This window comes from Bipolaris oryzae (genome assembly GCF_000523455.1).
Source record: "Bipolaris oryzae ATCC 44560 unplaced genomic scaffold scaffold_202, whole genome shotgun sequence".
Classification (NCBI taxonomy): Eukaryota; Fungi; Ascomycota; class Dothideomycetes; order Pleosporales; family Pleosporaceae; genus Bipolaris; species Bipolaris oryzae.
Window position 1 is genome coordinate 11533 of NW_006911478.1, and position 13251 is coordinate 24783.

Sequence of the window (13251 nt, forward strand, 5' to 3'; positions counted from 1 at the left end):
GGCGACATGCAAACTTGCGACTTCACCCCACGATACCCGGGCAGTCGCTAAACCAGGTCGTCTCTGCACCTGCTCCAAACTTCAAAGAACGCAACATGGGTCTTAGCGAAGCTTGTACTAGATGTTACCTGCTCCCTGTGCCGCACTGAAGCACATCCATTATCATGAGTCAATCCCCAACCAGTCGCGGGGCTACGAAGAAGAGCCGCTACGACATGAAAAGAGAACGGGATGTTCGGCTTCACTATGGGGCCGCTTTTTGCAATATACCATACGTTGACAATCTGGCCGCTCATACCCCCCACCCATCTCACGACTCGACTCTGACGGCTTTGTGTCAGCTGACCGCTATCCGGATGGGAGGCCAGAGGGCCATGATCTCAATTCTCGAAGAGGAACGACAACATATCCTAGCGGAAGCTACCTGTGATTCCCCTCTCCGCCCAGATATACCGAAGGACGCGCGGGATTCGCTGTGGGCTGGAAGTGTTAGCATTCCTCGTAATATGGCATTATGCGAGAATGTATTGGATCTTAGTCGTGAGAATGATGTCTTGGTTATCAATGACCTTGCGGCATACAAAAAAACCGACCTTCAGGGTGCTATTTACAGCAACTCTGATGCGCGATTTTATGCCGGCATTGCACTCGTATCCCCAGACGACACAATAGTCGGGACGTTATGTATCTTCGACAACCAATCCCGGGACGGCCTGACCGGTGAACAACTTGGTATTTTCAAGGATCTGGCATCGACCATTATCGGGTACCTGAACACATACACAATCAGGGATCAGTACAGCCGAGGAGAAAGATTTACGCGCGGCCTCATCTCTTTCGCCGAAGGTGCAACAGCTCTATTGCCTTTTGAGCACAACGAACAGCAAATCTCATCATCGATATCTCAAGAATCTCCGGACCTTTCTTCGGAAACAAGAGAAGATCCTCTCGCTACACATGGCACGGGAAGAACAGGAGTGGATGATCCATCACCGAACAATTCGCCTTCTCCGATCCATAAGGCAACTACCGCGAGGTCTGCAAGGCATCAAGCAATAGGGTCACTTCAAGACTCTATTCTACCCGTGGACTCAAAATCAATGTTTTCCCGTGCGGCGAATGTCATGATGGCCTCGAGTAATTTGGATGGAGTACTTATACTAGATGCAAGCGTTGCAGCAAACGGAGGCCAACGGCGCAACAATGCCACTTCTCGAACCAGGAGCAGTGTCGATTCTCTATCCGAGTCTTACCAGTCGGCATCTTCTAGCGAGGGACCAAGTTCAAACAGCACAGAGAGTAGCTCGTACAATGCATCTTCTTCAAACTCCAAAACATGTAAGAGCGATTGTTCCATGGCTTAGGCGTAAAATGGTAGCTGATCTTACCCGGAAAATTATAGGCCAGTTGCTTGGAGTTGCTACTTCGAACGACAGAGACAAAACAGCATATGGGTCGTTGTTGGAGTCTGATCTTGCGCGTATGCTTCACGAATATCCACATGGCAAAATTTTCACTTTCACGGCCAGCGGTATCTTCGTATCCTCGGATGAGACCGCCTCGAGCCCTTATTTCGCGGAGAATTTACCCAGAGTGGCGTCTTCTAAACGACAAACAAAAAACTGGTCAAAGCGATGCTCGGAAGCAATCCAGACAATGTTTCCTGAAGCGGCTAGTGTTGCTTTTGTTCCATTCTGGGACTTTGAGAGGTCACGGTGGTTTGCAGGCTGTTTGTGTTGGAGCAACAACCCACGTCGCCTGCTGTCTCCCTCTGTTGATTTGGTTTATTTCAAGATTTTCAGCAATTCAATCATGAGGGAGTTGTCAAGACTGGATGCTATGGCTTTGGATCAGGTAAGATGAGACAGTTTGTATATGCTATATCAAAAGCTGTGAGCACATTCAAACAACTTAACATCACTATCTATCATGCATGCAGCTCATCTGTCTATCCTTGGCTAACAGTTTCTCTAGGCTAAAGCGACATTTGTAGCCTCTATATCTCACGAGTTACGATCTCCTCTGCATGGAATACTAGGCACATTGGAATTTTTCAAGGATACGCCTCTAGATTCATTTCAGGCCAGTATGCTCAATTCTTTGCATGGTTGCGGGATAACCCTGCTTGATACCATCAACCAAGTCATGGACTATGGCAAGATCAGTGAATCAAGAAACAGCATCTCTTCGAAACGAATAAAGAGTGAAAACACGATAAGGTTATCATGTAAACCGGTAAAGAGTAGAAGGAGGAAAGATCCCGCTTTTGATATTGGCACTGCGACAGAAGAAGCTGTAGAGGCTGTATTCATAGGGTCATCCTACATCCCTGTCACCGCTCAATACATCAAAGAACTTCCGTCTAGAATAGGGCATGAGTCGACTCCTCTTCCGAAACGCAAGGTACGCTTTGTCATACTTGAAGTGGCATATGAGGATGATTGGATGTTCTCTTTTCCAATCGGATCATGGAGAAGGATAGTTATGAACTTGTTGGGAAATGCTGTGAAGTACACAGAGTCAGGCTGTAAGTCAAATATTTCTCAGTTCATCAAGGGTATGGTAATCAACTGGGTTGGTTTTAAAGATGTGCTGTGGCAACAATGTAAACCAAACGCGTTCTCAGAAATTCTCACTCGTCGAGTGCCATGTCAACTTCCGCCACCGAAACAAACATTTGCTGTTTGGACCCTTCTCTTCTGAAATTTTTTTGCTAACATGCAGTTCTTAAATTAGATGTACACGTTTCCCTGCGGTCTAGTAAATCAGCGGAAGGCACCAATGCACCTACAACGATTATACTTACAATAACTGACACGGGCTTGGGAATGACTCCAAGTTTTCTTGCCAACAGAATGTTTGAACCCTTCTCTCAAGAAAATTCACATTCGCCTGGTACTGGACTAGGCCTGAGTATAGTACGACAAATCATTGACATGAGCGGCGGGAAGATTGAAGTCAGCAGCCAGCCGTCTATTGGCAGCAAAGTCACCGTCAAACTCGCACTTACTCAGCCGGAGTCCTCAGATTTGTTAATGGCCGAGCACAGACAGTTTCAATCGACCCTGTCAAGATTACGTGGTCACAGAATCTGCATACTTTTCAGGAAAACGAAAAGGTCCCCAGATGATGCTGATTACTCACAGGCTGAAGAGGGGCTTGTACGGTTCACTAATGCGCTCGCCAACACTCTCGAAAAGCACCTGAAGATGGACGTTGTAACGTCTACCGATTCGGAATACAACGGCGCAGATATTGTCATTTGCCCGGAAGTTTCCTTCGATTATCTCAACATTATTCGCCGCCGTAGGGCTCGTGATCAACGAGCTCCCGTCATTATATTCATTGGAATGGACGCACTTGAAGCAGCTACTCTTCGTTCAGATGTTCGCGTGACTTCCAAACAGTCTGTAGTTGAGATCACAACTCAGCCGTGAGCAGTATTATTCTTGTTTCAGAAGATTTGGCTAACTTGATCAGATGCGGGCCGCACAAATTGGCTTTTGTTCTTAATCGATGCTTGGATCGATACAATCAACCTGGTGATAATGTACAGCCTTCGAGGGCAGTCAGCCCGCTTCCCCAAACTGGAAGCCATGGAGTTGAAGAATCGAGCATTCCCATTCCGCCACCCAGCCCTACTCAACTGAATAATAGACCATTGCAAGTTAGACCTGCAGAGAATTCTGCTAAGGCCCCAGGCACAACGCCCACACCACAACCCGTACATATCCTACATCAGGAAGAAGACTTGGCCGCATCTCATATACTCATCGTCGATGACAATATGTTGAATCGGAGAGTAAGTGTCATCCTCTGTAAATCAGTGTTATTCTGACGATATTAGTTACTTGTGGCATTCATGAACAAGAATGGTTTACAGCACCAAGAAGCGTCAGACGGTCTCGAGGCACTGCGCAAGTACCAAGCAGACTCGCAAAAATTCGAGGTGATAATCATGGGTACGTAGCCCATCTTTGAAATATATCTGCAGTGACGCTTATGACATGGCAGACATGTCGATGCCAGTCATGGACGGTATGGCGGCTACTCGGGCCATCCGCGAATACGAGCAAACCCACAATTTGCCTCGCAGCTGCATTATCGCATTGACTGGCCTCGCATCTTCAAGCGCAAGGTTGGAAGCATGGAGCTCGGGCATCGACCACTACATCACCAAGCCTGTGAATTACAAGGAGCTTAGAGAGCTTTTGGAGAGCGAGAAATCGCGAAAGGATGGACGCCGGAAATCTGTAGAAGCGTCTGAGAAAGTACCTGAAGAGGCTGCAGAGAACGCGGCTTGATCATGAGCGATTGCGTCCTGTACTGATTCAAAGCAACAGCATCCAAGCCCTTGATTCTGAAAACACGGCCACTCTTGACATCCACCTGCGCAGCGCTTTCCAAGCTACACACTCTCCATCACAACTACCATCCACACAACTCACATAACTCAGTTTGGATAGAGCCCATTCCATTCAAGCGCCAACAACCAAACCTCCAGAAGCTTCAGTTGCTTACACCCCGCTATGCATCTCGCTGGGCTGAAGATGCATGACAGGGTATATGCAAACGGTTTCGTAAATAGAAGAATACGGTGCATCTTGCACAACTACATCAACTACTATGTACACATATATCGATCTGCTTCTTGTAGCGTTCTAGACACTTGTCTCTGCATGCACCGTTTGTACCGTTCACGCCACCCACTACTATGTCGCTTTTTTGCATGATATGGGTGGGCGAATCTACTTATCGATCCCCTTATCGTATCTTGTGGGTCGGCTCGGCGTTGGAATATTTAGCTTCACGCTACTTGCGCAGCTAGCAGTAAGCATTTTATAGACGCAGCTCCCAACATAACACGACCAAAGTAGCTTCTTCAACTTGCTTTTATTTTTATCATGATTATATTTTAAATAACTTCCTTTTCTTCCAACAAATCACCGATCGGGCTTGTGGTTTAGTGGTATAATACTCCCTTAGCATGGGAGTGGTCCGGGGTTCGATTCCCCGCGAGTCCATCTCTTTTTGCCCTTTCGCCGGCTTTTCTGATCTTTTTTTTTGCCTCGTTAAGCCTCTGTACTCTCTCTTTTTTTGCCTCTTCAATCGTTCGTGCCTTTTCTTTGCTGGCCTCAAGCTGCGTGTACACGTGAATTCCTGTGCGTGGTCATGCAATGCCAACAAAAAAGGCGTAGAAGTTATGAGTGCAGTTGAAGTCCTAGCCTTTTTTGTCTCGGGATTTAGCTTCAATGGTCATGGGAAAGAGGTAGATGATTAAAATAGATGGAATTGATCGGTATCTTGTCAAGAAAGAAGCGTTTTCATCTACAGACTCTCTCTCTCTATCTACTGGACAGCAACCTTATTCCACTTGAGCCCCTCAGTCAAACTGCCCATCCTAGCATCCCAACTATCCACATAATAATGATCCCTTGGCTTCCAAGGACCCGTGTTGGCACACTGGGGCATCTTTCTCGCATTGGCCTGGATATACGTGCTATTAAGCGGCGAGGCCGACATTGACTTCTCCTTCTCTGCATCCGTGATGACGGGCACAACGCTGGTGTGTCCGTTATCGCGCTGGTACTTGATGAGGCGGACATAAAGGCGAGACGCGGCGTCTGAGCCCAGGGTCCACGAAGCGTTCCAGTAGCCGATGATGTTGCCGAAGTTGGGGAGGGAGGTGAACATGCTTGCGCGCCACATGTATTGGGCGCCGAGATCGACGTGTTCGCCGTCGACGGTTGTTTGCATGCCGCCGAGAAAGCTGAGGTTGAGGCCTGTGGCGGTGATGATGATGTCTGCGTCGAGTTTATTGCCGCTGTTCAGCTCGATGCCGGTGGCGGTGACGGTCTTGATGGTGTCGGTTACGATGTGGGCTTTGCTGGAGCGGAAGGCTTTGAAGTAGTCGCCGTCCGGGCAGAGACACATGCGCTGTTGCCAGGGGTCGTAGGTGGGCTTGAAGTGGGGGTCGATAGGGAAGTCGGGGGGAAGCTGGGCGGCAGCTTGTTTGATGATGAGATTTCCGGCGGCGGAGGGGAACCATATGCAGAATTTGTAGAGGAGGATGGGGACGAGGGTGAACATGAAGCCTGGGACAAGTCAGCACTTGGGCGTACGTCAGGAAGGGGGGAAATTGGTGACGTACGCTTGTAGCGGAGGGTAATCCACTCGGGAGCATACTGCTCAACCCACGATTTCCTCTTTTGACCGATACTCATAATGTAGCTAGGGCTTCGCTGCAACTGTGTGACGCTTGCAGCCCCGCCGTCAACCAATGCAGGCAAGAGGGTAATAGTTGTTGCGCCAGATCCTATAATAACAATCTTCTTGTCTTTGTAGTCGAGATTCTCTGGCCAGAACTGTGGGTGTATTCCCTGTCCCTGGAAATTGTCGATGCCTGGTATGTCTGCCTTTAGAGGTTCGTCGTAGTTGTAATATCCGGTGCCCATGATCAGCCATGAAGTCCAGTAAGTGACTCTCCGGGGCTCTCGTCCGACGTCATTGCCGACTTCCACCTCGACTCTCCAGCGCTGCTCGTCGGTCCTCCAGTCAGCCGTCAAGACTTTGTGCTTGTACCGGATCTTCTTATCAATGTCGAATTTTTGCACCGTCTCCTTCAGATAGGCCATGATGGTCTCTCCTCTTGCAATGGGCTCCTTTTTGCGCCAGGGGTTGAATTGGAAGCCTAGCGTGTGCAGGTCCGAGTCGGAGCGCACACCGGGATACTTGAACTGCGACCATGTTCCACCGAGTTCGTGGCGCGCCTCGAGGATGGTGAATTTGACGTCTGGCAACGACTCCTGTATGCGGTAGGCGGCGTTGATACCGCTGATTCCGCCTCCAATGATCAATACATCAAAGTATGAGTCGATCATAGCGGGTAGCAAATGCGATGTGGTGGTGTGATGTGTGACACGGGCGGGTGAGCAGGTATGGGGTAAGACGGATTACAAGGCCAGGTATATGTATTGCTGTCGGGCGGTGAGGCCAGCCGGCATTGGCGTGTGTACAAAGGGGACCCCGTCTCCACAGTTTGGTATAGAGGCTTTGTTCATTGCTCCAGACTAAAACTGAGCAGATGCGGCGACCGAGCTCAAAATTGCTGTAATGCCGTCGCCCTTGTATTGTGGCTTTGACATTGGGTGGCATAATTACACGGTAACAATCTAACTAATTCAGGCAGGTATGCATGTCGGCGTCGGACTGGGGCTTCGCCAATGTCCCCATTGTGCAAAAGCGACTTCACTCCTCGGCGCCAGAACAAACTTTTGCCTCGTTGCCACCAGAATAACTCGATGCCGCAGCCTTATCGTGTGACTTGTCTGGTCATCGTCTTGTCAGATTAAACAAAAGCAGAGACAAGATTGGACACAGTCTCGGAAGTCTGGTCCAGGCAACCCAATCGATGAGGGGTTGTAAATATCATATCGTACCGTATCATTACAGTGGCTGTGATCCTCAACCCCCGACATGCGCATGGTGAGACGCCTGCGCCACACCCAGCGCGCCCCGCACCGCGTGCCCCACTCACAAGGCACAATCAGCTTCATCAGTCCGATATGATTGGGGCGGGCAATTTGTTTCTTTACGCCGTGCATTTGCATTCGAATACATCGCATTCACATTGGAAACCGCAGACGAATGAAAGACGTCATTTTTCTCTTTTTGCGCCGAGGCAAAATTTCTAGGCACAAGTCGTGGTTCCGGTCTGCGGCTTGAATGGTGCGCGCCCCTTACTGCAAAAAGCCTACGCCCGCATGTTGGCGAGCTCCGGTGCGGCTTCTTGCTTCCGCTGGCTTTGGATGTGATTGGGCGTTGCCTATTGATGGACTTTTGGTACCGCAATCTGGGCCGAATTCGTCTGCGTGGATGCGGTGATGTGCTAGCATGGACACGCAGTGGCGTCTTGTCAAGCTCAGGATGATCCTCCGCTAGTCGGACAAAGGTATCGCAAACTCAAGACTTCCGATGCCGACTGCCTCGGCATGGCCTTGTGACCATACGACAGCTCTGATTTGGCCAACAACTGCTATGTACTGCATTCACATGTCTCGCGCAACACTTGCCTCGATAGGTTAGCGTACATAAACACACACGCATATGCGGGGATATAGTATAAGACTGAAGATGGTATCATTCGATTAACGAGAATAAAGCACTCTATTGAGCATTTAGTTCAAGCAAAACCCCGCCCGCTACAAACTCCAATCTCTATAGCGTCTGCTTTCCTCTTGTCTCAATCGGCAAGATCAGCATGCTGAAGAATGCCGCGATGAACAAACCACCACTTGCGTAGATGGGCGCCTTGGGGTTGCCGCTACTAGCGAAAATGGCGACAATGGGGGCGCACAATCCAGCAACTCGGTTTAAGAAACTGCTGATACCAGTGCCAGTTCCGCGAATGGGGCCAGGGAAAACTTCGGGAGTGTATGCATATAGCACACCGTACATGATGTTTTGGAAAAAGGCTTCCAAGCAAGTAAATGCAAGCTGAAAGTCAGAGTCGCTCGAGATTGTGAACAGGAAGACAAAGACGCCAGTAATGACGGTCGCAATGGCCATTGTTCCCTTGCGGCCCAGGAACTTCACCTCAACAGCATAGCATGCCAAGAACGATCCAGGAACACCAACAATGGCAGTAATGGCATAGTTGCGGTACACGGTGCTGACGTCATTTTCTACTTCGCCTCCAGAGTTGGCCAGATATTGTGGCAGGAAGGCGTTGAACAGCGGGTAGGCCATGCCGATAGTAGTCCATTGAAACCACAGGAGTACGGTCGTCAATCCAAGTTTCTTGTCCTGGAAGAGGATCTTGAAGCGGGCAAAGGAAAAGCGACTGATGGAGCGCTTGATGATTTCAAAGCTGCTGAGTTTGGCATCCTCGCCAGTCACTTCTTGGTCGCCTCCAATGTAGTTGAGAATGTCCTCGGTAAGCCAGGTGTGCGTCTTGTTGCAATGCGCGATTCCGTAGACGGTTGCTACAGCCTCAGCCTGGCGGCCGCGTGAGAGCAGGAACTTGGGCGACTCATAGAGATGGAAGAAGAAGAAACGCGAGATGAACATGACGAAGGTGATGGCTCCAAGTGTCAGGATTAGGTATCTCCACCCCATGTTGTCTGACATTTTACACTGTCCAACAGGAGTGGCGGCAGCGCAGGAAAAGTTGGGAATGAACGCCCATGCGACTAGAACAGATTAGCGTTGTACACCGGACAGCAGTGTGCTCGACTTACGCAGCGAGGCAATCAGGTTACCAATAGGCCAGAAGACAGAAAGAAGTGTCAATAGATTTCCAGATGTTTGTGGGAGAAACTCCAAAAAGAGTGCCCCATCAACAGGAAGATTACCACCGACACCAAGTCCGATACAAGCGTAGAGAGCGCATGTGCCGATCCAGTTGGGACCACCGCCCGAGGCGAGACCAAAGGCACCGGCAAGGAAAAGAGTAAAGTTGAATGCAACACGACGACCAATGATGTCTGAAGCGGTACCCCAGAATGATGCACCGATGCAGAGACCGAGGAAGAGCGCTAGTGTGGTATATCGGACTTCGCTCTCACTGACACCAAACTCAACCGAGAGTTGCGGTAGCGTGAGTGCAACACCCTTGACAATGGTAAGCCATGACAAATGCCAAATTGTATAATGTACACACCTGTAACCATAGGTTGTCTGCCATCCATCCACATCCAGCCAGGATAAAAAGCTTCCATTGGTAGCGGCCCATGCCCATATCGCCCAGGGCTCGATTGATGACCTTGGACTTGCCTAGGAGGATTTAGTAAGTGCTGATCATTCCAAAACTGCTAGATAATCTGGCAGTTTAAAGCAGTTCAACATACGGTCATATGGGGTGTCGGTGCCCGAGGCGGCGACATCTGCTTCGATTTCTGCCTTGAGTGCTGCGAGAGTCATTCCATGGTTAACAACACCACTCGATGCATCACTTTCGGGGCGCGCAGGTTTATCGTCTTTGGAGCTTTTTTCAGAGGGCGCAGGGGAGTTGCTCTGGCGGTCGTGGTGAGTGGGGCCGCTGTGGACTGATTCTTCAAGAGGTACATGGACGCCGGGGAATTCATCCACACTGTGCGTCTTGAAGGGATTTATAAACATTGTTCGAGGCATATTGATGTAGTGAGGGTGCTGCTTGGAGGATAAAGGGTCGTGGGGGAGTAGTTGCTTGGGTTTGGCGCAATGGTATTGGGGTTGGTAGCAATGGGACAGTCGCAGGTGGGATGATCGTGCTCTGGGTCGTCGTTACCTCAATAAAGAGGCCGAGTCGTGGGGTTGCTGGGACTCGGTGGTGGTGATGGCGGTAGTGGCGTGTGGGTAGTGGCGTATGTTGATCCTTCACGGTGGCTTCACCCAAGCATAGGATGCTGGAGGCTTGTGAGGCTTGGAAATGCTTGTATATTTATATGGCAAGCTTCCACAACAGCGAGGCCGTGGGGAGTAAAGGGAAAAGTAGCGAGTAAACTCCATGACAGACGTGGAGAAGAGGTCCTCATATACCATTGCGAAGGCCCTGGTGCCTGGCCTAAGTCAGAATCTTTTGCAATAGACGCAGGGAGTGGAGAGTGTTCGGTGAAATGCGCCAAGGAGGTGGCTCTCAGCGCGCGCGATGACATCATGTCTAGCGGGTCCAACGTCGAGCCATCGCATTTCTCTTCCCTTGAGTGCAGACATCAGCCAACCCTGCAGCTGTCTTTTGCTGCGCCAGTTTAGTCGGCCGTTTAGCGGGCACATCGTTCTCTGTGCCCTTGAGCCCTACGTAGGTTGAACAGAAAACGGACACGCCGTCTCGTGTCCCCTGGGCTGACTACTGGCTACCCGTCACCTTATGTGCAATGACAGCACCTTGTCACGCAAACTAAGGCCCATGGTTCGCCCATGTGTGTCGGCAATGCTTAGAAGAAAACGCAATCAGACGCTCTTGAGTGAGTTCAGATGGTGTCGTATCATATCGTATCCAGATTTGTTCCCGTACGTGAGATTGATCTGTGGCGGCTCCAGAAAATTTTGCCGCGTCCCGAAACACGACTAACAGTATTCGTTACGTTTTAGTTGCTTTGGCTTCGCACACGCGAAAAGGGTAAAGAAACCGTCCAACTCCACTTGGAAGTGCCGGCAGGCGTGGGCCATCAATCTAACCGTGTACCGTGGGTAAGCGCGGGGGGAGTGGTGGCTCTTCATCGCCTGTCTCCATAAAGCATGCCATTCCTGGGGCCGACTCCAGTTCCCCGGGCAGGGCCGAAGTTCAATCTTGAGACGGGATCGACATAAAAGTGTCCGGTGCACTTTGTAAATTTTCAGGGAAAAAAAAGCCGGAGGCACTGTTTTGCCGTTGGGGTCGTTGCCGCTGATCACGACGGTAGAGGAAAGCAGACCCTTTGACCCCACAGCCATCACTCACTTTCATTTCTGACTGTCGACAAATCAAGAATTAGAGCCAAGCCGGAGCGAGATTGTCATGTGGATCTACGTAGCACAAGAGTCTAGGGATGTTGTATCGATCGGAAGCAGAAGCAATATCACGCGACGTCCCACCCCGGGTAACCCCGATCCATGTCTACATATGGACAGTACGTTGTCAATGTTGTAAACCGACTATGCGTACAGATAGTCCCTCTCACATAAGGAGTCTTTGTTGAAATTTGCGATATAGTTTATTTGTGGTGTAAAGCAAATTAAAGGCAACGGCAATGGACCAATTGGAAGTGAGACCTGCTGCAAGAAACACTTGGCAGGCATCCGCCTCACACGATAACTAGATGTACCGCGATAACCCGATGTGCCTGAGGATTTAATAACGCCCAAGTTCTTACGAACGTACAAGTCAACGCACAAGTGCTCGTATAGCAGCAGACCAGCTCAACTCAATTTGCTATACTACTCGCTTTGGCTAATTCATCTCAATTGCCTTGTTTCCGAAATACCTGTACATAGACACATGTGTCCTTAACGTTGAAACCCCTTACTTCTATAAAAGGTGTTGTTGCGTCAGAACCGGTCCCTCGGGGACTGAGTGTGCTCCCTAACCTGGGCTCCGCGGCAGTCGCAATCATATTAAAACCTGGCTTACCCCGGACACCTTCGCGTGGTTTGAAACATGAGGATGCTAAATCGACTACTATTATATGCTGCACTAAGTATTTCAGTGTTGAAAGAAAGCCTTGTCGTTAGCTCAATCAACTGCATCCCTCCAATCGCGATGTCACCTTCACACCCCGCTCGACTTCCGCAGTCCTCGTGACCCCCAACCGTTTTACTCTTTTCTATCTCAGCACCGAAGTAAGTCTCGTCACCTTCAAAAAACATACCACCGCCTACCCTGCCGTAAACGATTGTCTCTCTCTCTCTCTCTCTATACGGAACGAAGTCTTGACCTGAACATGTCAACCTCTTGTAACGCCGCATTGGAGATTTGAACAATGGAAAGGAACACGCGCACAGGTGCATTGATCAATATAAGGAGACCTCATCTCTCCTTGACGCTTCAAGTCACGTCATTTACACATCAAGAATGCTGGAAGTGAAGGCGACCAAGATAAGGCCGATGACAATGGCGGCGCCGCGCAACAATCTTCACGGAGAAACCAACAAGTCGCATGTCTAAGCTAAACGTGCATCAAAAAGAGACGACTAAGGCCATACATCCTAGCTACGCAAATCCGAAACAGCAAACAGTTGGCGTCTTGTCTTCCGTGCCCATCCTCGGGTGCGATGACATACCCCAATTTTAAACTCGGTTTGCTGCTAAACCGAAGGAATGCCCGAAGCACAGCATTCTCGTTGCAGAATGAATTGCGCATTACCGCAAGGGAGTAGAGCGCAATACGTCACCATTTTCCTCAACAAACCTGGCCATAAATAAGATGGACAAAGAAAAGGCAATGTCAAATGCTGGGGTTGGAGTGGTGCAGCTGCCGCCTGTCTGTCATTGGTCTGGCAAACTGGGCCGACTGGGCGGTGTGGATGTGGCAAGCGCAATGATTGGACGGATCCGGGTCCCGGTCGAATCCGGGAACCGCATCAACATAAGACGAGGTACTTGTCACCTTCTTGTCTACCTGTTCTCCTCCAATATCCTCAGAGCCACAAGTGAGCGAGTGAGGTGAGTACAACAATCTTTTATTGCATGGTTCATTCAAAGAAGTGTGTGTGTATGAGCTGCGTCGATGGTGCCAACAGCTGCATCAGCGCAGTTCGCCACAATTTCACACCTTGTTGCGACAACTACTAATC

General features: G+C 49.7%; 3 protein-coding genes across 3 annotated transcripts; 1 reads left to right on the forward strand and 2 right to left on the reverse strand.

The window, feature by feature from the left end:
- Nucleotides 1-164: 164 nt before the first annotated feature.
- Nucleotides 165-4304, forward strand: COCMIDRAFT_107052 (uncharacterized protein; the record flags this gene model as incomplete). The annotated part of the gene is made up of 7 exons (XM_007694194.1): nucleotides 165-1255; nucleotides 1365-1854; nucleotides 1975-2527; nucleotides 2737-3433; nucleotides 3481-3802; nucleotides 3848-3962; nucleotides 4015-4304. 7 exons carry the CDS (start codon nucleotides 165-167, stop codon nucleotides 4302-4304), a joined length of 3558 nt encoding a protein of 1185 aa, XP_007692384.1.
- Nucleotides 4305-5349: 1045 nt separating this feature from the next.
- On the reverse strand, nucleotides 5350-6881 carry COCMIDRAFT_107086 (uncharacterized protein; the record flags this gene model as incomplete). The annotated part of the gene is made up of 2 exons (XM_007694195.1): nucleotides 5350-6095; nucleotides 6152-6881. 2 exons carry the CDS (start codon nucleotides 6879-6881, stop codon nucleotides 5350-5352), a joined length of 1476 nt encoding a protein of 491 aa, XP_007692385.1.
- A 1336-nt stretch (nucleotides 6882-8217) lies between these two features.
- On the reverse strand, nucleotides 8218-10131 carry COCMIDRAFT_107090 (uncharacterized protein; the record flags this gene model as incomplete). The annotated part of the gene is made up of 4 exons (XM_007694196.1): nucleotides 8218-9191; nucleotides 9240-9612; nucleotides 9662-9774; nucleotides 9849-10131. 4 exons carry the CDS (start codon nucleotides 10129-10131, stop codon nucleotides 8218-8220), a joined length of 1743 nt encoding a protein of 580 aa, XP_007692386.1.
- Between the last annotated feature and the right edge of the window lie 3120 nt (nucleotides 10132-13251).